Raw genomic sequence first — 24,068 nt, forward strand, 5'->3', positions numbered from 1 at the left:
GGTCTTGGGCTGGAGCCCTGAGCGTGGGTCTCTGCGCTCAGCGGGAAGTCAGCTGGAGATTCTTTCTCTCCCTCTGCCCCTCTCCCCTTCAAATAAATAAATCAATAAATCTTTTTAAAAAATGACAAATTTAGGGGTACCTGGGTGGCTCAGTCGTTAAGTGTCTGCCTTCAGCTCAGGTCATGATCCCGGGGTCCTGGGATCGAGCCCCGCATCGGGCTGCCTGCTCCACGGGAAGCCTGCTTCTCCCTCTCCCACTCCCCCTGCTTGTGTTCCCTCTCTCACTGTGTCTCTCTCTGTCAAATAAATAAAATCTTTTTTTAAAAAAAATGACAAATTTACCCATGCAGGAAGCATACCCAGATCAAGGAGTAGGGACACAGTTCTCTGATTCGGGAAGGGAAGGTATGACTTGAAACAGACCAGAGCCAAAACAAGACATAAAAGTTCGGGTCGTCTGTCTTTACCTGTGCAAAGCTGGGGGGAAAATGTAAACAAGAAGACTGTCTTCCCCATGTAGGATAGAGAGATGAATAAGAATAAGCAGGACTGGGGCGCCTGGGTGGCTCAGTCGTTGAGTGTCTGCCCTCGGCTCAGGTCATGATCCTGGGGTCCTGGGATCGTGCCCCACATCGGGCTCCCTGCTCCGAGGGAAGCCTGCTTCTCCCTCTCCCACTCCCCCTGCTTGTGTTCCCTCTCTCGCTGTGTCTCTCTCTGTCAAATAAATAAATAAAATCTTAAAAAAAAAAAGAATAAGCAGGACCACGAGACAAGCTGATTTTTTTTTTTTTTTTGAGGCCTATAGAATTCAGCCACGTTTGCTGGTTTAGGTGTATTGGTCTCTGCAACATCCAGGTAAGCCATGGTGGGTATCACTGACGCTGTTCAAAGACTTCGGTCCCAATGCTCTGAGAATGCACGGGCAGCCAGCAGAGAATCCTCAGCACCGAGATGCTAGCCCACCACAAGTCCAGCTCAGCTATTTCTGTGTTGAAACACGCCCAGTCATTTTCAGGGCCCCCAGTCTTCTTGGGAGAGGGATAAGGTAGCCCAGTGACTGTGGCCTTAGCAAAAAGAGTTACCTCTGGAATTGCAGACCCCAGACTAGTTCTTCTGGGTGGAGTTCAAGAAAAAAAAAGTCCTAGTAATAGTGGGCCTTAGCCAGGCTCCATAGAGTTTCAGTGTTTGTCAGCTCTAAGATCCTATCACAAGGCCTCATCTCTCTGATATGCCAAGGCATGTAATGAGTGAGGCACCATGGATCCTGGAGCAGGTATAATGAGTATTCATCTGTGCCTCCAACACTTCAAATTCTTAATTTCCATGTTCTTTAACCCCTTCCTTAGGAGTCTGCCATTGCTGTCACTACTACCTTCTCTGTAGCTCCATGGATGGGTCTTCGCCCCCTTGATTAGTCTCTTGTTTAGATTGCTCTGACACACAAGAAAAGTATTTAGAAAGTTGATGTTACTGATCTCTTGTTGATAAGACCCTGACTATGAGAGTTTTTTTTTTTTTAAAGCTAATGAAACAATTATAAGAAAATCTTTCTGCAGAAATCTCAGCATGTAACCTATTTACCAAAGTTGCCCCAACATCATGGGTGAGGTATGAACACAGCCCTATATATAGGGGAGGGGGTCAGCTTTTATTTGTCGCCTCTGGGTCCACTAACCTTCAGCCTCCTCCGTTTTTCAGGGGCCAGTGATTTGATTTAATTGTTTTATTTTCTCTCTTTTTGAATGTTTCCCATCTATTTCACTATCTCTTCCTACCACCAGATGGTGGAAAGGGAAAAGGAAATAAACGGATGGTAAATGAATGTGGTGCTGGCTGGCAGAGTACGGCAAAAGGTGTAGTGGTGAATGGACCCAAAAAGGAGCTTGTGAGTTACCTATGTTACCTATGAATTCCCTGTTTTAATTTCAGCGCCGATTCAAAGGTCGGCTGCCTAGGTCTGTGGGGCGGGCAATGTAGCACAGCACCTTGCTGGGGAGGGAGTCAGCCCTTGCCTTAGGAGATTCTTGGGAACATCAGAGCCTGGGAACACAGCTGAGCAACCCAACCCCACCTGGCCCAGGCCCGGGGTGCGGGGTTAGGGGTCCCTGCGAGGGTCGGTGCGGGGCGATGTGCCCCACCAGCCCCACTGCGTCCTTCTCTTTCTGAATCTCTCCGCCGCCTCCTGTAAGCCGAACTCGCACTTGGCTGGCCTTTCCCACGCTGCACTGAATGGATGTAGCATTTCTCTCCCTCCATAGGGACCCTTTCTCCTGCCTTCCCAACAGACCGCTCTGTGAAAGCTTATTTTGGGTTGCCTTGATCCTCGATCCCGGAGTTACCTGCCATCACCCACAGCAGGTGTTCATTCCCTCACCTACCTATGGTCTCCCCACCGCCAGCCCGCCCTCCATCTCTCGTCGCACTCAGTGGGTCTGCCGCTTCCACCTCCTTTCCCACGTGCCCCTCCACTCGGACGCCCCCTCCCCCACGACCCCCGCTCCGGTCTCGAGGAGTCTCGCGGCATTTCCCGGGGCGTGAGCCGAGCCGCCGCGGGTGTGGGGCGGCCTCGCAGAGCTGGGTCCCTCCCCAGCAGGAGGTGAAGGGGGGCGCCCGAGCGCTGTAGCCGCAGGGACTCTCCGGGCGCCGGCCCCGCCCCTCTCCGGCCCCGCCCCTCGCTGGCCCCGCCCCCGCCTCGGCGGCCGCGCGTCCCCGGCAGGCTGAGCCGCAGGAGCATCGCGGCGGCGGCGGCGGCGGCGGCGGCGGCGGCGGCGGCGGCGGCGGCGGCGGCGGCGAGGGGGGAGAGCGGGCTGCGCGGCCGCGGCTGCCGGGCGCTGGGCTGGGCGGTGCTTCTTCTTCTTTTTTTTTTTTTTCGCAATTTCCACTCGCGGGGAGCAGGAAACCCGGCTCAGCCGGGCGCAGCGGGCCGCGATGCAGCAGCAGCAGCAGCAGCAGGAATCACCACGGGGCAGCAGCGGCAGCAGCAGCGGAGGCAGCAGCGGGCGGCGCTGAGCGGCCGCGGCCGCCGCTACTGAGGAGAAAGCCGGCCCAGCCGCCGCCGCGTCCCGACCCCTGCGCCCCGATCCCCGCGCCCGGATCCCGGCGCCCGACGCCCGCCTCCGCCAACTTCCACGCTGCCTCGGCGGCCCGGCCTGGCTCGACGCCAATGGGTGAGTAGGGGACTGCCTGCGCCCCAGCGCCCGGGTGTCCACCTCAGTCTGCGGGCGGCGCGCCTGTCCCGGGACCGCGGAGTCGGGAGGACGCTCCGGGGACAGGGCCCTGGCGGGTGACATAGCGGTGGGCACCCTGCCTGCCTCGCGCACCCCCATTCACTCCCACTCGCGTCCCTGCTGAGCCCGCGCGGCCCCGACGGGAACCCCGTGGGGGCCTGGGCGGAGGATCGCGGGCCGGCCCGGGGCGGCTGAGGCTGAGGGATGCAGGGGGTGTGGTTGGCTCTTCGGGTGGGCGGGGAGAGTTTTGTCTTGGCCATTTTCTCGCCCCAGCGCGCCCTCCTCTGCGCTGAGGACGTGGGTATTGGGAGCTGGTGGGCTCCGGCCCAGCGCGGGGTTCGCGGTGTCTGTCTTCCTGGCCCCGCGGTGGGGGAAGCCAGAATCTCGGGGTCTCGGGGCGGCCAGGGGCCGGGTTGCCTTTGCTGGGGGCCGACGTGGGGGGGGGGGCGGTGCGGGAAACGCCCCAGTACCCGGCCTGGCGTGCCATCCTCGGGTCCTGAGCGCCAGACGCGTCTCTCTTGGAGCCCCTCTTCCTCCGGCCCTGACCCCCTCTCTACCTGCCTGCCTTCTCTCAGTCGGACGAGCTCTCCGCTCCGTGATGCTCAAAGGCCACTTCCTACATCCTCTAAGTCTGAAGGCTGGGGGAACTGGAGCCGGTGATCCAGTCCTCGATTGACAAATAGGAAACCAACCGTTCGGTCTCCTGGGTCCCATCTGGTATAGACTCTGGCATATTGGAGCCACCTTGCCCAGAGGATGTGGCACTTCATTGGGCAAAGGACTTGTGATTGCCTGGGCTAGTAATCGTGTGGCCCACCCAGTTAATGTTCTTGCTGGAAGCTAGTCTCTGTCTTTCATGCCTTTGGCAGATTATTTTTGGGTGTTTCTAGGCCAGGCAGAGGAAGGCTGTAGATCATAATAAATCATAATAAAATGAGACCTTTCTGTGTTCAGGTAATAGGATTTGAGTAGGTGAGTCCAACAATGATAGGCAAGCAGTCATAGGATGCTCCTGAAGACGGATGCACTGGGAAAGAGGAGGTTTAACCCAATCAGCTGTTGACAGGCAGTTAAAATCCCATTTGTGGTCATTTGCCAAAATGGTTTTCCTTTTCTAAAGTGGTGGCAATTTGATGGCCTCTCGGCTTCAGTGTCACTTTTTTCTCAGTGCCCTTCTCTGGTCCCTGCACTATCTGCAGTCTAAATTAGTTTCTCTGTTACCCTTTCTCCTATTGCACCTTTTAAAAAATAGCGGTATTACATATTTATTTGAGTTTAACATTTATCTCCCCTACTGTAAGCTCTATAACCGTAAGGACAGAACTGTGTTGGTACCATTTTGCTCAGCACTGTTTTCTTTGGTGCCTGGTGTGGAGCAGGCCCTAAATAAATATTTATTGAATGAATGAATGAATGAATGGGTATGAAACCCTCCTACCTGGTGGAAGACAAAACACTTTGCTCAACACTCTTGTTTTGCTTTGGCACCTAGTAAGATGATTTAGTTTATTAACAGAAATATATACTTTAAACATTAATAATCACTTTAGTAACAGGTTGGTTTTTCCTGAGGTAACCAAAAATGATATTTTGATCACCTTTTCTTTTTTTTTTTTTTTGTGGGTCCTGAGAGGGTTGCACAAAAAAAGAAGTTAGGTACAAATGTCTTCTGTGGTCTTCTGTATCTCAGAGGGAAGAGGAGTCCAGTTTAAGAAGAAACAGACCTGTTTATTATTCAAGCCTGAACTGTTTTCATTATCCAGAGCCTCCTAAGAAAATTAGAGACTGCTTCTGCATTTTATAGTCCTTTCAAGCTTAATATTTTTTTACTGTAACCATTACAAGACAGAGGGGGTGCAGAAACTGATTTTCATTTATTTCAGGTATTAATACTTAGAGGCAATTGATTAAAATGAATGCTGTCATTTAATTCATTAAAATGTTTATAGTGGGACTTAAGATGTCTGTAGTAGTTTATGGCTAAAGATCACCTGCTATTTTCTTTTTCTTTTTTTTTAGAGAGGGAGGGGGAGGGGCAAAGGGAGTGGGGGAGAGAGAATCTTAAGCAGGTTTGATCCCACCATCTGAGATCATGACATGAGCCAAAATCAAGAGTCAGACACTTAACCGACTGAGCCACCCAGGCACCCCAAAGAATTGTTTGTTTTTTTTAAAGATTTTATTTTTAAGTAATCTTTACACCCAAGGTGGGGCTTAAAGTCACATCCCTGAGATCAAGAGTCTCATGCCCCACCGACTGATCCAGCCAGGCACCCCCCACACCTGTTATTTTCTAAAGCATCTTCAGCAGTGTATTTGTGGTGACGTACAGGTATTTAACAACTGATTCTGTACGTCTTCTGATGGAGCCACCCAATAGTGCTGTTTCTGAAGCGGGTGTGTGTACACACACAGGCACAGCCCCCTTCCCCAATCCCCCAAGTCTCCTTGGTTTTCAAAAGATTTCTCCAGTGTATCAGTTTGATACACTTGCATTCTTACCTGGCCTGGTAATGATTTTTCTGTTGATGGCTAATGCAGTGAAATTATATAGTCTTTAATCTGAAAACTAACTGAAGAGCATTAAATCCCTAACTCTGAAATGAAGCCAGTTAGTTGCAAAATGGCCTCTTACAAAAGCCCACTCAGAATGTGCCCTCAGAGCTTGCAGGCAGTTGCCTGCAGTGCCAGATAGAGGGAAAGCCTCTTGTCATTACGATCGCACAAATATTAACGATCCAAATTTGTGAATAGTGGAGGATTTGCAAGCCCAGCAAATGATTTAATTTGTTTAGAAAATTCCAGGGTAACAAGAAAGTTTGGACTGTTTTTAGCAATGTATTTTTTGGTGGGAGATTGCTTTATGCTAAACTAAAGCTAGAATGAATGTAATGTGTTGGTCTCCACAAACAGTCTAAAGTTAGAAATGGAAGGACTCTACCTTTATCACTCATGACCTTTACTTTGTCCCCTTGTACCCATCACAGCACAGGCAAAACCTCGCTTCCTCCCTGGTTGCACAGACCTTCGGTTCTTGTTGCATTCCTGACATTCTCTCATCAGTTCTTGTACTTGAAATTGTTTTAAAGTAGATTGCATACAGTGGTCAGTATTCCTCCATTCATCCAACTCTCCATGCAGTATTTATTGATCTCCTGCTTTGTGCCAGGCATTGTGCACGGGCTTGCCAGCGTGGCTTTTGCAGCTGGTGGGAGAAGAAGGCCCGAATGCAGTACTCAAGACGAGGTGATTCGAAGCCCTGCTAGGTCTCATGAAAGGAGATTAGAGAGGGGCAATGTGATTTAAGCTACAGAGGGGTGAGGACAATGTCTTTGAGGAGATTGTGTTTGAACTGAAATCTGAAATCTGAAAATTGGTAGGAGTCATCACTGCCCTCCCACCTCCAGGACCACACCTGGCGTGGAACGGGCGGTTCTCCTCTCGTGACAGCGACGGACCACAGGGAGCCGTGTGGGACAGGACCATGCGGAGGACTGTGCCTGTGGCAGGGGCTTTAGGGGAGCGTTTAAGGAAGCTGGGTGTTGCTCTGGATTGGATGCTGGCCGGAAGCGAGGTAATTCCATGATGGGGGGGGGGGCGGTCCTCGTCAGTCTTACCTAGAAGCAGGAAAGACCAGAGGCTGTGATTGGTAACGAAGCAGCAGTCCCTCCTATTAGCCGGGATGCGGGGATGTGTGGGGCCGTTTGTAATTTGGACAAGGTTCACTTGTTCTCCGTGTTCAGCCAGGATTACAGAGTGGTCTTGTTTTTGTCTTGTCCCATGCTGGCCGCAGAGTGGCCTTGTCTGATGCTGGTGTCCTGGGGAATTGTTTGTTCACTGGAGGAGACTGCCTGGCCCGCTCCTGGATGGCAGGGGCTGCTTTTCTGAGCTAAGTGATAAAGGGGGGCAGCGACTAGGAGGTGGGGGAGGACAGTGGCTTTCTAGGTATATTTTGTGGCTCCTTCATTAATATGGGCCAGCTCTAGTCTGCCAGCTCTGCAACATGAAGCACAATAGACAACTGAAATGCCGGCGCGGGGCAAGAGATACAGCGCAAGCTGCTGAGAACCAAGAAGTCAAGGTGGCTGTTCATGGGAAAGATGCGGGGCAGGAAAATACTTGAATCTCTTCAGTGTGAGAGGAGAGTCGAATACAGTGGTTCTCAGAGTGTGGTCCCTCAGCCAGCAGCATCAGCCTCCCTGGGATCTTGTTAGAGACACACATTCCCTGGCCTCAATTCTACCTACTGAATGAGGAAGGGGGAAGGCGTGGAGCCTAGCAATTTGTGTTTTAAGGAGCCCTCCAGGTGGTTCTGATGCACAAAGTCGAGTGTAGAACCTCCTTGCCTGGCGGGTGAGAAAGCTGAGGTTCAGAGTATGTGGGTCCCTGAAGAGTACATGGGCACTCTGGTCAAATATAAGCTGTTGTTATAAGTGACACATGGCCTTAGAGAAGGAGAAGAATGTGCTCCTAGGTCAGAACAAACGTCTTATGGAGTCACTGGAACGGTACAGTGTTGATTCTTCCATGAATCTCATCCATGCCGGCCGTCCAGCACCTGGGCATTAGTGACACAAGCGGGCCCATCTCAGCATTACTTGGACTTGTACCAGAGTATCACGTAGGTCTTTGCCGTTGTCCTTCTTTTCCCTCCATCGTCTTTAGAAGGGACATTCACATACATTGTTAGCATGGTAGGTTTTTTGGTATTTGTTCTTGGTGTTTTGTACCTGGTACCTGCATTAGCTTCTGATTGCTGCTGTAATAAATTACCAAAAACTTGGCACCCTGAAATGCCATATGTTTATTATCTCTAAAGTGCTGGAGATCAGACGTCCAACACAGGTCTCCCTGGGCTAAGATCAAGATGTGGGCAGGGCTGCATTCCTTCTGGAGGCTCTAGGGGAGAATCCCTTTCCTTGCTTTTTCCAGTTTCCAGAGTCCTCTGCATTCCTTGGCTCATGGCCCACTTCCGTCTTCCAAGCCAGCAATGGCCGCTCAGGTCTCTTTCACCATAGCATGTCACTCTGCTACTGACCCTTCTGCTTCTCTCCCGTGCTTGGGGAGGGCAGGAACTGCATCGTTTTGGTCATCATGTCCCTGTGCTGGCACGTGGGAAGCCCCAAATTAAAATTGGTTGAGTTAATTGTTACCCCTAACCTTCGAGCTAACTTCACCCAGGTGTGTCTTCGACACTGTCAACAGAGCATGCGCCCCACTGAGCTCAGCGTTTCTCGTCCTCAGTGTCTGTATCCTGAGGGGGATCACCACCTTTCCCGTCACTTCCATAGCTGTTCTGCTGTTTGCCTTGCCTCTCCATTCCCTCTCCCCTTTCTCAGCTCTTTCCAGGGTACAGTCAAGCCCCAAATGTTTCTGGAATCAACCCCATGTCACCACCCTTCTGCGGATGCTTTAGAACCTGAGCACCTTAGCCAAGCCTTCGGGAAGCTCGGCAGCCACCCTGGCCTTGGTTTGTTCCGAGCTTGTTCAGGCCTCTGAGGCTTTTGCCCACATAGTTTCCTTCACGGGGAAGGGATTCCTCTCTCTTCTCTGCCTTCTGGTCTCTCTGTGTGAGTTTCCTCTTGCTGCGGTGCCAAAATACTACAAACCCAGTGGCTTGAAGCAGCATAAATGTGTGATCTTACACTTCTGGAGGTAAGAGGTCCAAAATGGGCCTTACTGGATTGACATTAAGGTGTCAGCAGGGCTGCGTTCCTTCTGGAGGCTGTAGGGGAGAATCCATTTCCTTGCCTTCTCTAGCTTCTGGCTAGAGATTCTAGCCCACATTCCTTGGCTTGTGGCCACATCACTCTAACCTCTCCTTCTGTCCTCACACCCGCTCTCTTACTCTGAACCTCCTGCCTTCCCTTTTTAAAGACCGTTGTGTTGTATTGGGCCTGCCTGGATAATTCAGGCTATCCTCCCCATCTCAAGCCCCTTAACTTAATCAACCTGCCAAGTCCTGTTTGCCACTGAAGGTAACATATTCACAGGTTCTGGGGATTCAGATGTGGACATCTTTGGGGGGGCTGTTACACAGCCTGCCGCACCCCTTGTTCATCTTTTGAGTCCTGCTCCAAAGGTTGCTATAGAACACGTCATCTTGTATGAAGTCTGTTCATCTCTGACAGGGTGTCCCCAACACCATTGCCCTGGCTCATTGCCTGGCATACACTAAGTGCCATATGTCACTGAATGAATGAATGAGTAACCCTTTCACCCAAGTATGGTTACTACTTGAAATTCTCGGAGGCTATTGGCTGCCAGGAGTGTGTGTGCAATTCTGTGAGGTCCCCTGGGCGCGGCGTGTTTGCTGACAGTTCACGGCGGCCTGCACTGCAGTGGGCGAGAAGGCTGACACCACATGTGACATGGCTTCGACAAAGAACTGCAGGGTCAAGATAGAAAATTTGCCCTGGCAGTGATTCTCAACCGAGGGCGATTTTGCCCCACAGGGGGACATTTGTCAATGTCTGGAGACACTTGGTTGTCATAGCTGGTGGGGGGAGGACAGTCTATTGGCATCTGGGGGCCGGGGGCCGGGGGCCAGGGCCACTGCCACGTATCCTACAATGTACAGGACAGCCCCCCAGCAGTCGTCCGCCCCCCAAAGTTGGGGAGGCCTGCCCTGAGTGTTACACAGATGGTTGAAGCACCATTTCCTTTCTTCATCAGCAGCTGCTCTGGACACAAGGTCTCCTCTGTAGCCACAGCCTTTGTTTTATGAATAAACCAAGGTCACTGCAAAGCAGGGCTCTTTATCATTCTTTCACCGTGTTGTTCTTTGAGTAGAAAGTGTCTTAACACAGCTCATGTGCCTTTTCTGTCAATACCTGGTCGCCAAGTTGTAAACTTATTTCTCCCGCGTTTGGCTCCCCTGATGTTCTGCCTTCCTAGTGGGATGTGCTTATGTGCCGAGTGGCAGATGGTGGGTCCTTCTGCCACTCACACATCGGTCCCTGCAACTGAAGCTCTGGAAAGGGCCTTGGCAGTCAGGGCAGCCCACAGCATCAGATGATGACACTGAGACTCTGAGAGGCAAAGTGACGTGGTCACTTTCCTAGCTGCAGGAACCCACTTCCTTTAAATAGGAAAAAACTAGCCACGCATACAGGTAGGCGCTCAGTAAATGTCAGGCTCCTGCTTCCCCCAGTGAGGCTCTTTCTACAGGCTGTTTCCCTGGTAAATTAAAAAAAAACCAACCCAGGTTTATTGAGATGTAATTCACGTATCTTACCATTCACTCATCTCAAGTGTGCAGTTCAATGGTTTTTTGGTATATTACATTACTAACTTTTAAAATCGTGGTAAAATAGATATAACAAAATTTGCCGTTTTAACCATTGTTACGCCCACAGTTGAGAGGCATTAAGTACATTCACCGTGTTGTGCAGCCGGCGCCGCTGTCTGTTTCGAAAACTTTTTCATCACCCCTCCCTGGCAAGCATCTAACTTGAAGCATTAGAATCCATGTCCCGTGGGGCTTCCTGGCCACCCAAGCGTTTTGGAGAACACTTGGTGGAAGCCCAAGGGTCCCAGTTAAGATTCTAAAGGAATACAGACAAAGGGAAAGTATGGCTTTGTTGTTTTTAAATGTTTTTGGTCAGTGTTTCCTTTGGGAGGCACTTCATCTTTGCTGGGGTCCCTCTAGCCCCCTCCCTTGGTTATATCCCTCTCCGCCTGGGGGAGAATTGTGAATTTCCTTCTCCATCCTGAAGCATTTGTGAATTAGTTGCTTGGGTAACTTCCTTGGCAATTACTGGGGTTCATTAGGATATTTCAGTCGTGGGAAAAAGCACTGTAATGCCAAACTGATCTCTCGAATCTGCGCATAGAGGGTTGACGCAGTTGTACCTTTCTTTGCCCGAATTCCTTTCGCTGGCAAAGGTACACTGGCATCCTGAGTGACTAGGAGCACTTGGTTTTCAACTTGATTGTTATTTTATGGGTGAATATCTTACAGGCAAGTCTGTAGTTTTCATTAGGGGACACTTCAACAAAGCAAAATGTAGCTCATGGACCTTACTGCAGTGATAAACTGTGCCTATACTTAGCCTCAGGAAGAAAAAAACACTAATAACAAAAAAATCCTCACTGATATGTGTCCTCACTGATCTGTATTCACTGGGCAAGAAAAGCTCGGTAAAGGCCTTAAGCTGATTTCCTTCCAGTGGCCAAGGAAGTTGCCCCCCCTCCCCCAGGAGGCTGGTCTGCCCCCAGGTGGAGGACAGAGTGGCAAGATGAAGTGCTATTCAATTCATACTGCTGTTTCTTCCTCAGTGTCTTGGATTAAATACTATAAATATTGAATTGGTCATTAGTTACTCGTTTTGCCTAACAAATTTAAGTCCTTAAGCACCCAAGTACAGCACATATAGGTAGTTTAAATGACCATCTCCTTAAATTTCAACTTCTTATCAGTCAGTATGCAAACACCAGCCCTTGTGTTTTTGCTGGATTTCTCTGGACTGTTCTAGACTTGGAAGACTTGGGGCCCTGTTCTAGGTCTGGTCCTCTGGGGCTGCACTAGTTTTATCCATCACACACCCACTCCCTGTGTGAAAAGTCTTTAATTAGCTTAGTGTCCTCCCTAATTATTCCAACTAGTTCTCATTTTTGTGCCTAGAGCTGGAAGGAGGTGCTTGAATGTTGTTTTGGATAAGAACTGGAAAAGGCCTTCCTGGCTTTGCTCTCCTCTCCTCTTAGCCAGCTTCTTCATGGATATTCATTTTCTTCACCAGACTGTTCTGGATACTACCCTCTGCTTGAACATTTTACATGCTAGCTTCTGGGTAAAATTCATTTGACATGAATGGCGTCATGAATGGGCATTGCCTTCCTTCCTCCTATTTTGGTCATTCAAAAACCAAAAACCAAAACCCCTCTTCACAATGAACAAAATGGGATAGCTTTTCATCACTTAACCAGTGATTTCTCACTGCCCTTTTGTTCTCCATAAAATATTAGATGGACAATAGAGGTGTCAACCCAAATACAGTCTGTCAATTAGCTCATTGCTGACACCTAAGCAGGTTGGCAGAGGAGTGTTGGGAAATTGATGGTGATGTTTTAGCTTAATTGCTACCTTTGAATGTCAGAAAAGAAATGAAAAGAAAGTAATTAGCTTTGGGGGGCCTGGGGAAAGAATAGGAGTAGGGGGCTCACCAGTTGAGGACAAATTTGCAAAGGGAAGCAGTTCACAGTGCTCATCTGTTTGTTGGGCCTTGAGACTACAGCTGCTTGCTGGGGAAATTTTAAAACCATTTTTAAAAGTTAGTTTCTGGAAGAGATCATACATCCACATGTTTCACAATTCAAAAGGTGAAAAGTGCTTACAGTGACAGGTCTCCTTCCCAGTCCCAGTCCTCCAGTTCTCTGGTGGTTCCCTGCCCCCGCTCCCCCCCCCCCCCCCGTTTTCTTTCTCCCAAATTCTTCCAGGCAGACTTCATGCCCATAACAGCAGACAGTCATTTCCATTATTTCTCCCTCCTTTTTACATTATGATTAATTGCTGATGGAACTTCTTTTTTTAAAGATTTATTTATTTATTTATTTATTTAGAGAGTGTGTGGGGGAAGGGCAGAGAGGGAGGGAAACGGAGAGGAAGAGAATCTCCGGCAGACTCCATGCTGTGCTGAGCCCCGAGCCCGATGTGGGGCTCAGTCTCGGAACCCCAAGACCATGACCTGAGCCAAAACCAAGAGTCTGACCCTTAACTGACTGAGCCACCCAGGCGCCCGAATGAGCAGATAGAACTTCTCCGTAGCTGGTGGGTTCCTCCCCTGGGGAATGTGCATCAGAACGCTATGCCTGGGTCCTCCTCATCTGATTTTGATGGACCGACAGGCATATTTTGGAAGAGTTCTCTAGGAGATTCTGCTGTGTATCCCTGAGTCTCAACTGATCTGGGTTTCGTAACTGGTAGAAACTTTGTCCTGGATCTTAACTGATGGAGACCATGTTCCCTAACTGGGTTGGGACTGTCTCCTGCTTCATAGTGGGTGTGTGTGCACGTGCGCGCAGTAAGGACTTCAAGTGAGGAAGCTAAGCAGAGCCTGTTAATCTGAAAAGGGGGGCTTAGTACAGGACCACAGGGGCCTTGCATGCAACCCAAGGGCCCCAACAAACCCCAGAACCAGGGATAGGCCAGCTGCCCCCCATGCCATCTGGCCATCTCCCCTCCCTGCCCCGTCCCAGTTTTTCTCTTTGTGCAACTCCTTCATGGGGCGCATGCCACAGTTCCAGCCACTTGTTAGGAGGGATTTGATTCATCATCCCAGTCCCAAATTCCCATTAGCAAGACTGAGGCCCCTGGAGTCAACATCGCCCCCTGAAGATACACAGGTGGCTGCTGTGGGCCCACTTCTGCGAGGGGCAGGGCGCGCCCTGTTCTGGTTCCATGTAAATGTTTAAGGAGGGTCTCCTCGGTGCCAGGTGTGTGCTAGGCACTGGGGCAGCCTGCCCCGGGAGCAGTGCTGGTGAGACGGGGGACCTGGGGTCACTCTTGGGGCAGGCACTATAAGTGAGGGTGCGTGGAAGCCCTAAGCCAGCATACCTGAGAGCGTCCTGTGCCCATTTTTCCTGGCTTTCTCTTGACAGAGGGGTGACTGGTATGAGGTGGTGCTAGAGTCTTTGAGGATGTTCCGTCCATCCCTGGAGGCCCTTTCATAAGGCTCCCTTGAGGAAGGGCTCCTGGCCACGCCGGGCACAGTTGTGCTTCCGAGTGAGTAAAGGGGTTATTTTTATCCTTTGAGACCCCAGTCTTGTTAACTCACCGTGGTTTCCCCTTTTGCATTGGCAGCACGTAAAAACGTGTACATGTGACTTTGGGGGCATTTGGATGGGTCGATGATAGCACACTGTGGGGGTGGGGTACAGTTGTGACATTATCTGGCTCTTTTAGGGAACCTGTGGGTTTTTAAATGGAGGAAGAGATGAAGACATTGTGAAAAACAGCCCCTGCCTGGCGAGTGAACCGCCCAGTCGGAGAGGCGAAGGGAAAAGGGGGCAGGGGACTGCCACCCTAATGTCTGGCCTGCTGCTTCTCTCCAACCTCTCGCCTTGTCTGCTCTCCACTCTCTCTCCCCCACCCTTTCTTGGTCCCCTCACCCTATCTCTCACCCCTCGATCCCCCCACTCCCTCTCTCTCCTCCCCTCCTGGCTTTGTCCCTCACACTTCCCGGGCTATGTGTCCCTCCTCCTCATTGCCTTCCAAGTCATCCCGTTTCCTACCTTCTCCCCACCTTCTCCCTGCCACCTTCTCTCCCCCCACTTTTTCCTTTGTCCTCACCTCTCTCCCTGCCCCCTCCTCCAGCACCCTCTCTCTTCTCCCCCCTCCCCCCGTCCCCCCCACTCTGTCCCCCACCCACCCATCCTCTGCTGACCCTCCCTCCCTCCCTTTCTTTCTCTCCTCCCCTTCCCCAGGGCCTCTCTCTTTTTGTCCCTTTCTCCTCTGCCTTTCTTTCTTTCTGTCTTTCCTTCCTTCTGTCTCTCTCCCACCTCCTTAACTGCCCCACCCTCTCTCTTCCTCTCCTCTCCTCTCCTCTCCTCTCCCTGTCTGTCCCCCTTCTCACCCACACTCACCCTCCTCCATACCCCCCTTTTCCACACCCCTCTTACTAACCCCTCTTCCGATTCCCTCTCTTTCCCCCGCCCCTCTACCTCCCATCTCCTCCCCCTTCTCCTCGTCTTCCTCTCCCTGCCCCTCAGCCAGCTCTCTGAGCTCTCTCTCTTTCTCTCTCCCTCCCCCCACCAACACCCTTCCACTCCCGAAAATCCCCTTCTCACACGCCTCCCTCCCATTGCTTCCTTAGAGCCCTCTCCCGCCGGTATTGCCGGGCCTCCCCAGATTTTCCACCGGTCACCACGTCACCATCACCACCTCCTTTGCTCAGTAAAAGTACTGAGGCCCTGAGACTAGGTGAAACTGTCCTTTATTCCTTTATTCGGTGCAGTCTAAGGTCACAACGGCCACAGCAGGAGGTGTGGTCCCCCTGGGGGAGGAGAAACCTTGGCAAAGTGGTCCCTGTCTGGGGCCTGTGGGAGGAGCCTCTGCTGCTGCCCCAGGCTGGGGGTGTGGGGGTGCTGGGGCTGGGGCGAGCCAGCGGTGGGAGGGAGGGCACCGGCTCGCTGCCCGCTGCCCGGGAGGGACTCACCTTACAGGACCTGCACAGGAGCTCTAGTGCATTCTAGGCTGTTTCTTCTTCTAGCTCCAAGATTCTCGAACCTTAAATTTTTTTGGTTATAAATATATAGTGACTGTATTGCAAGGTTTAGAAAATAGGAAGCAGGAGAATTTGGCAGCCCAGACTGTACCCCGATGCAAGCACTCTCATTTTCCTTTGGTCTTTTCAGCCTTTTTACTGCCTACTTGTGGGTGTGGGGCCTGGTGTCTTTTTACCTTCATAGTCATCTTCAAAGACAGCGTTTTCAGTTGCTGAATATCTCAGTTCATGAACCTCAATTTATGTAACTATTTCCCTATCATTTGAGCAGTGAGCGTGTTTCCATCATCTTGATATTATAAATGGGGATGTGATCGACATCATTTTCCTTTTTACCCTTTAAGGAATTCGGGTCGTAGGCAGGGTTTTATATTTTATATTACATTTTATATCCATTCTTTGTTTCCATAGCCCCCTAAATGACTAGAATGGCCAAGGGTGATGATGCTAATGAAGAGGACCCGAGGCCGCGGGGATTCATGGGGTACTTGCCGTCCCTGTGCTGATCTCAGGTTTAGTTCAAGAAACTGCTCATACGGCTTATCACCCTTTCTGTACTCTGTGCGCTTCACCTGTGTGGGCGTGTATGTGTGTGAGCGAGAGACGGACGGGCAGGTACAGAGACGGGGTTGAGAGAGACAGAGACAGGGACAGAGACGGGAGGGGGGAAGAGAGACACCTCTGAAGGAGATTGCTAGCGAGGCTTTCGTAGTCCACAACACTGTACCCTCTTCACTGTGCCATTTTGGGTGATTAATCTTGGTTTAGCGTTCAGGTGTGAGGTTAGGGTATACACAGTGAAAGGTGAAACCCTTGGGGGTTTGGTTCCTTCTCTTTCTTTTCCCTTTCCCTTCCTCTTTTCACTTCATGCCCTGACTGGCACTGAAAGGAACTTTGTTTTCTAAAGTCATAGGGAAAAATGTGTCCTGGAGGCCCTGGGACCTCATTGTGACTTTATATTTCTCTGGGATGTGGGTCCAAGTCCCGTGCCGACAGAGAAAAGGTCATGGCTGTAATAACTCTCCTGTGGTTTCTGAGCTTAGCTTTGTGTCATCATCATACACTCCCCTCAAAATATAATGCTTTTAGCTTCAAAGGGCAATGGGTAGGGCTGGTCAGAATCTCAAGAACCAGGCCAGAAGAACCATCTCAAGGCCTTGCCTTCATGGCGCATCAGTTTCGTTAATGGATAGCATCGTGTGAAGTATTTATTCCTCAGCCAATAGCCTATGCCAAGTGTCAGCTCATGTACCTGGTAAAAAATTAGTTGAATATGTATGATGCCCTCTTAGGGGCAAGTTTCTATAAAAGTTCTAAACCTTGTGATAGTGTTAGAGAGCATTGGTAGCTCACCTCTGCCACATACTTTCTCCCTTTCTTACATTTTCAAATTGTGAACATAACCAGCTCGTACTGGTAGAACAAACAAGACATTCGACCCAGTACTGCCATATATTGGAATTCAGTTAAATTCTACAAGTGTTTATTGAGTGCCTGTTAAGTGTAAGATTTGATAACCAGAGGAACTCAGAGATATTTAGGATTCCACTCAATGACACATTTTAGTTAACTTTCGTTTCCCTAACTGGGAGGGAGACTGTGATGTGATTATTTCAGGAACCACACAGTGAAATAAGCTGTCAAACCAAAGGGTGTTTGTTTGAAGAAATTGTGTTTATCCAGAAAGAAAGAAAGGTCTTAATTTGAGGAACACACGTCAAGTTAGAAGACAACTTTCTGAGATTCGATAATGTTTAGTCAGTCTCCGAAACTCCCTTCCCACTGGAGGTCTAGAGAGAAACCAGATAGAGCAGGGTTTCTCAAACGAGTAATGTGGAAGGTCCCCTCACAAGGAAAATGGTTTGCAAGAATCCCTCTTTTGCCTTAAACATTTGAAAGTGTTATTAGCTTTTATTTATTTTTTGTGGTCCAATATGCATAAGATAAAGTTTACCATTTTTACCATTTTAAGTGTATAGTTCAGTGGCATTAAGTGCTTTCACATTGTTTTTTATTTTTTTATTCTTTCTTTATTTTATTTTCTTTAAAGATTTTATTTATTTGAGAGAGAGGGAGAGAGAACATGAGCAAGGGGAGGGGCAGAGGGAGAAGGGGCAGCCTGATGCGGGGCTCGATCCCAGGACCCCAGGATCATGACTGGAGCCAAAGGCAGACGCTTCACCGACTGAGCCACCCACGTGCCCCACATTCATATTTTTGTCCAACTATCACCACTGTCCTTCTCCAGAACTTTTTAATCTTCCCCACCTGAAACTCCATGCCCCTTAGGCATTAACTCCCCGTTTCCCCTGCCTCCAGCCCCTGGCGACCACTATTCTACTTTCTGTCTCCATGATTTGTGACCACTGCATGTACCTCATGTACATGGAATCATACCGTATTGGTCCTTTTGTGACTGACTTATTTCACTTGGTGTATGTCTTCAGGGTTCATCCGTATTGTAGTGCATGCCAGATTTTCCTTCCTTTTTAAAAAGATTTATTTATTTATTTATTTATTTATTTATTTATTTATTTGAGAGAGAGAGAAAGAAAAAGAGAGGGAGAGAGAGAATCTCAAGCAGACTCCCTGCTGAGCGTGGACCCTGTTAACGGACTGAACCCCCCAGGCATCCCCAGACTTTCTTGATTGCCTTAAACTTTTTAATAATACTACTACTTTAAAATCCAGGCACTTAACTAGATAAGAGCTCCTTTTGCTTTTAGCTCATTTGTAAGTATAAACCTGACATAGATTTGCAAATTAAGGATAAATTAACCCAATAAAGCTCAAATCAACACTGATAGGAGCCATGATGTTGTGTTCCAGAGACGGAGTCTTAGCTGGCCATGTGACAGAGCGCACATTGCTTGACGTGGCACAATCTTTTGAGTTCACTTGTTTCTCCCATCTCTTTTTTCTCTTCAAACCACGGTGAGAACTCATCCTTCATACAGGCCATTTCACTTGAAGCAATGCCTTCAAAACAGTTCTGAAAGCTGATATGATATTTGATACACACAGACTATATAGGCTGTGTGGATGGTGTCAAATGTCATTATAAAATATACACTCACGACCCCATCCCCTGATGTGTGCTCTGGCTCAGTCCCCTCTCCCTGCCTTCTCAGGAGGAGACGACCATCATGGGTCTTTTTTTTTTTTTTTTTAAGATTTTATTTATTTGACGGAGAGAGACACACACAGTGAGAGAGGGAACACAAGCAGGGGGAGTGGGAGAGGGAGAAGCAGGCTTCCCTCGGAGCAGGGAGCCCGATGTGGGGCTCGATCCCAGGACCCCAGGATCATGACCTGAGCCGAAGGCAGACGCTTAACGACTGAGCCACCCAGGCGCCCCCATCATGGGTCTTTTTTAAAATTTTATTTTATTATGTTATGTAATCACAATACATTACATCATTAGGTTTTTTTTTTTTTATTTGACACAGAGAGACACAGTGAGAGAGGGAACACAAGCAGGGGGAGCGGGAGAGGGAGAAGCAGGCTTCCCGCTGAGCAGGGAGCCCGATGCGGGACTCGATCCCAGGACCCTGGGATCATGACCTGAGCCGAAGGCAGATGCTCAATGACTGAGCCACCCAGGCGCCCCTACATCATTAGTTTTTGATGTAGTGTTCCATGATTCATTGTTTGTGTATTTAAAAATCATCATTCCCTTCTTTAACAAACAGTTTTATCATTTCCACATATATCTCCTAAAAACATATTGTCTGGTTTTGCTTGGTTTTAAATTTTTAAACCTGACACCATACTGCACAGAGACTTGTGTTTTGCTTGTTGTCTCTCGTTTTGTAGTTTGTTTATTTTTCCTGTCTGGTGTGCCATTGTGTATTTATCCTTTCTCTTGCCGGTGGACTTTTGCATTGCTTCCAGTTTTTTGCTACCATGAATGGACTCCCTATCACCGTTTTAGTAGATGTCTCTAGGTGCCGTGTGTAAAATATGGTTTTTTAAAGGTGTATAGCAAGGAGTGATTTTGCTGGCTTTCAAGTTGCTGGATTTCCAAAGTGGTTGTACCAGCATGTTCTCCCAGGGAATGGGGGAACAATCAAACCAATGAATAAAGAAGAGAGCGTATTTATTGAAGGAGAGAGTATGTGAGCTTGAGAAGAGAATGCCAAATTGGTTTTCAAAGTGTATAATCTCAGAGCGTAAACATTTCTGCTGCTCCTGTGCCCACCAACATTTGGTACCCCAGATATATTAGGGGATAGGCTAAATGGCCGTCACAGAGACCCCCAAGATGGCATCGCTGTCTGTTTTCGGCTCTGCTCTGCAGGGTCATGGGGTCAGGTGCCTCCTCTCCCGTTGCCCCCTCCACCATTGCTAGGGCCTTGCCTTTGTCAGCGTGGTAGGGTGGTAAGAGGGCCTTGTGGGTACTGGTCTGCCTTCTAGCCCACGTGGGGAGAGGGAGGTGGGGGTTGAGCAGCTCCTCTCTTTAGAGCATGTGACTTGGAAGCTGCTCATGTCATTCCCTCACACAGCGCATTGGTACAAATTTAGCTAAAGTCTCAGCCCCAGCTGCAGGTGGGTCTGGGGGATGTAGTTTGCCCTGGGCAGCCAGGTGCCCCACACAACCTGGGGCTGGGAGTATTAGTTTCCTATTCCTGCTGTAACAGATTACCACAAACTCAATGGCTTAAAACAATACAGAGTTATTGTCTTGCAGTTTGGGAGGCCAGAAGTCCAGAATGGGTTGGCAGGGCTGCGTTCCTTCTGGAGGCTCCAGGGAAGGACCTGTCCTTTGCCTTTTGCAGCTTCTAGAGGCGGCCGTACTCCTTGGCTAACAGTCCCTTCTTCACGTCACTCCTACCCCTGCCTCTGTTTTCACATCTTCTCTGGCTCATCTGCTTCCCTCTTCTCTGTTTTCAGGCCCTTGAGATGACGCTGGGCCCACCCAGATAATCCAGAATATTCTCCCCGTCTCAAGAGCCTCGAGTTAATCACACCTGCAAAGCTCGTTCTGCCTGGTTATAACCTATGTACAGGTCCTGGGAATTAGCATATGGACATATTTGGGGATGCCATTATTCTGTCTACCCTGGAAGGAGGGAAGGGTTCTATTTATAAAAGGAGGAAGGGTTCACTGGGAGGTAATCATCAGTCTCTATTGCATCATCTGACTGCATTTTTGCCAGTCTCATGACTGGGTGTATTTTGAAAGTATTAAATTTGTCAGAGCTGGTGAACTTGTTGAAGATGGGACTTTGTTTTCTCTTACTTTGTGATTCCCAGGGTTCACATGTCTAAATAATCACAAAAGCAAACCGTATTTTTGAGGTCTACTTTTTCTCTCTTATGAGTGACAGTGTCCTCCCTCTGTCTTTGTTTGCTGCATTCCTTTTGTGAAGGCCACTTCCAACTGCGGGCCCACTTGTAGTTTCCTCAGGGGGGCCCACGGGGCAGGTGGTGTCACTATGGTTAAATACGTGGTATGTAGGAGGAGGCTTGGCATAGAGTAGGGCCTCAAGTGAGTTACTAACAAACAACCAAAAAGGCCACACTAGTACATTGTGCCAGAGCCCTCTCACGTGTGAAGACCCCCTCATACGTTCTGTGCACATGATGGGTGCACTGATTATAGGCCCCTATCCTTATAGCTTTGGGCCCCCCAGCTTGTGTGTTCATCTGTTTTCTGTGCGTGTGTGTGCGTGTGTGCGTGTGTGTGTGTGTGTGTGTGTGTGTGTGTGTGTGAAAGAGAGAGAGGGGGTGGAGACAGACAGACACAGATTTTTTTTTTTGGCATGTACTGTGGACTGAATGTGTCCCCACAAAGTTAGGACCCTAATCCCCAATGAGATGGTATTTGGAGGTTGGACTTTTTGGAGGTAATTAGGTCATGAGGGTGGAACCCTCATGATGGGGTTAGTGGCCTTATCAGAAGAGATAGCAGAGAGCTTTCTCGCTCTCTTTCTCTCTCCCTTTCTTCCTGCCCCCTCTCTCCCTCTTCCTCTCCCCCCACCTTTCTCTCTACCACTCCCGCAACCCCTGTATGAGGCTACCATGAAGAGGGTTCTCAGCGGAACTGTGATCTTGGGCTTCCAGCCTCCAGAACTGCGACGAATAAACATTTGGTGAAGTCACCCAGTCTCTGGTATTCTTGTTACAGCAGCACACACTGACTAAGACGGCACGGGAGAGGGGGGTGAAAGGGAGAACTCTGGTGGTATCTGTCAGTCCCTGACTCTGTCTCTTTGGTGGAAGACTGCAAATACTTACCTCAATGTTGATAGATATACAGAAGTTTTAGAAAATAACTCAGAATCATCTGAAGTTACACATTTTTTCTTCTGCCAGAATGTAGAAATAACATAAAAGCAAATGCCTCCAAAGAATTCGGAACATCTTAAAATGGTGCTGAACTGAGTTGTGTGGACTGAGCGTGAGTGCTGGGGACACTGGGCCTATGGGTAGTAAGGTTGTGGAAAGGGTCTTTGCTGTGGATGGTGTTTTGGAAATCCAGTGTAGGAAATAATCTTAAGATTGTTAGGAACTGTGAGAGCCACATCAGGATCTCATAGTGGCCCACAGTGTTTTATAAATCTCAAATTGCTGATGTCTGGGAATCCAGGTGATGTTTCCATAACATTTGAGATCCCTGGCTGCTCTTCAACACCAAGTCTTCTGGTATCCTTGGGCTGGCATTCCTGCTAGGCTGCAGTCGTACGAGCTCTGTCCAGATGGGTGAGCATGTGAATTCAGTTTGCTGTGCTCCCCACCACTCTCTGTTGCCTCCCAGACATGAGCTGTGATTGGCAATCAGTTGCTAGAGATAATCAGGCTTATACTGTTGTTCCTGGACTGTCTTGACTTTTCGGGTGCCCTGCCTACCCCACTAGACCATTGAGTTGGCTTTCAAACATCCCACCTCAACAGTTTGAATTGTCTCCTGAAATTACAACCAGACTGTGCTCTCTTTGGTTGGGGTTGAATCATTCTTTCAGAGAGTGTTGCTGAAAATTTGCAGGTCACAAGGATTATGTGAACCTCCAGGTGGACCTGCTATTTAATTATTGACTCCGGGTCACTCTCCTTTGAATGTTCCTGTCACAACCAGTGGGATTGGTATGTTGTTTTTCATCTGCTAACCTTGGTCCCACCATGTGTCTGCCTGGCCCACGAGTGAGAAATGCCAATAGTTTCCAATATCCCAGGCTCTTCCTGCTCACCTGAGCTGTGATTTGAGCACCAGAACACCACCAGTGTCCGATGCACTTTCTTTAGACCCGTGTCATCATTGACCTTGGTGCTGACATGTGTGTGCTGGCTCTATGCTGGATGTACCTTGGGAGCTGCTGTTTTAAAATAGATTGTCCTGTCAGGAGCATCCAGGTGTTGGACCTTCAGTGGTAAGAAAAGATATTTAAAGGCATAACATGATGGGAGAGTTCTGAATCAACCCGAGGAGGCTGGGGTCAGGGGAGCGGAGCAGCAGCGGGGAGGAATGGGGTCTCATCTGATTTCTGTGCTAGCTCGGGTCCTCCCCATCTCCCCCCAACTTGGAGAGCTTCTTTGATGAGTCTTTGCTTCCTTCTGATAATGGGGGGCTAAGTCAGTCGTGTGTCAAGTTTATGTGTGCACTAATTTTTAGATATAAGGTAGGGAAACCTTGTTGTGGTGATGACTTAGGAGTCCGTGATACTCATTAGTCTTTTTCTCTGGCTCCAACAGCACTATCCTGGGCGCCTTCCCATTGCTTCCCTGCTCTCCCTGAGCTCTGCTAAGTCTTTGCCTTGTCCTTTCCTCCATACTGTCCTAGGCCCTGTCCTGGGAAATCCTGGCTCACAGCCTGGAGCTGATGAGTTCTTGCTTAGGAGATGGAAGAGAATAGCATGTTTGGCTAAAATAATTCCTGCGGGTGCCTGGGTGGCTCAGTTGGTTAAGCGACTGCCTTCGGCTCAGGTCATGATCCTGGAGTCCCGGGATCGAGTCCCACATCGGGCTCCCTGCTCAGCGGGGAGTCTGCTTCTCCCCCTGACCCTCTTCCCTCTCGTGCTCTCTATCTCTCATTCTCTCTCTCTCAAATAAATAAATAAATAAAATCTTTAAAAAATAAATGAATAAAAAAATAAAATAAAATAATTCCTGCATGCTACTGTCATAATTTCACTTTCCTGGCTTGATAGTTATGAATGAGAAGAAACCACCAATTGAGGATGATTTACTGGTTTTTGAGGGGGGATCATGAGACGTCTTATTTATCTTTGCTTCACTTGGTTTGCTGGAGAATGCATGGAAACCCGATTTGTTGTAGCCAGACACCATTCCCTCTTCCTTTTCCTCCCTCCCCACCCCTAACTCGGATGCAGATACGTCCGGGTGCACGGGAGAAGGGTCACTGCTTGAGGAGAGGGCACTGGGCACATGCTGGCTCAGGAAGCCCCACCAGGTACTGCAAGGACCCCACGAATCATGCTCCGTGGACTGTCGATCCTTTGGCGCTGAGGCAAAGACCATGGTCGTCTCCTCCTCACTGGTCTCCCCATATCTGGCACAGTGTCTGAGCCAGAATGAGCAGCAAAAGAAAAATATTTGTTGAATGAGTGAAAACAGCATATGATGTATGACTCTAAAGCCAGAGTCTCGTTTCCCCAAA

The 24,068-nt window shown here is 49.3% G+C and overlaps 1 protein-coding gene across 11 annotated transcripts in view; it reads left to right on the forward strand.

The window, feature by feature from the left end:
• Positions 1-2,797: 2,797 nt before the first annotated feature.
• The window catches only part of SH3KBP1 (SH3 domain containing kinase binding protein 1), a 324,264-nt gene continuing 302,993 nt past the window's right edge, over positions 2,798-24,068 (forward strand). For all 11 annotated transcript variants that reach the window (XM_027608838.1, XM_027608844.1, XM_027608839.1 and 8 more), the window contains exon 1: positions 2,798-3,167. In XM_027608838.1, coding sequence (XP_027464639.1) covers positions 3,164-3,167 — 4 coding nt within the window. In that variant the 5' untranslated portion in view covers positions 2,798-3,163. The remainder of the gene's footprint in view (positions 3,168-24,068) is intronic.

The sequence above is a fragment of the Zalophus californianus genome, chromosome X, assembly GCF_009762305.2.
Source record: "Zalophus californianus isolate mZalCal1 chromosome X, mZalCal1.pri.v2, whole genome shotgun sequence".
In the NCBI taxonomy this organism is placed as follows: Eukaryota; Metazoa; Chordata; class Mammalia; order Carnivora; family Otariidae; genus Zalophus; species Zalophus californianus.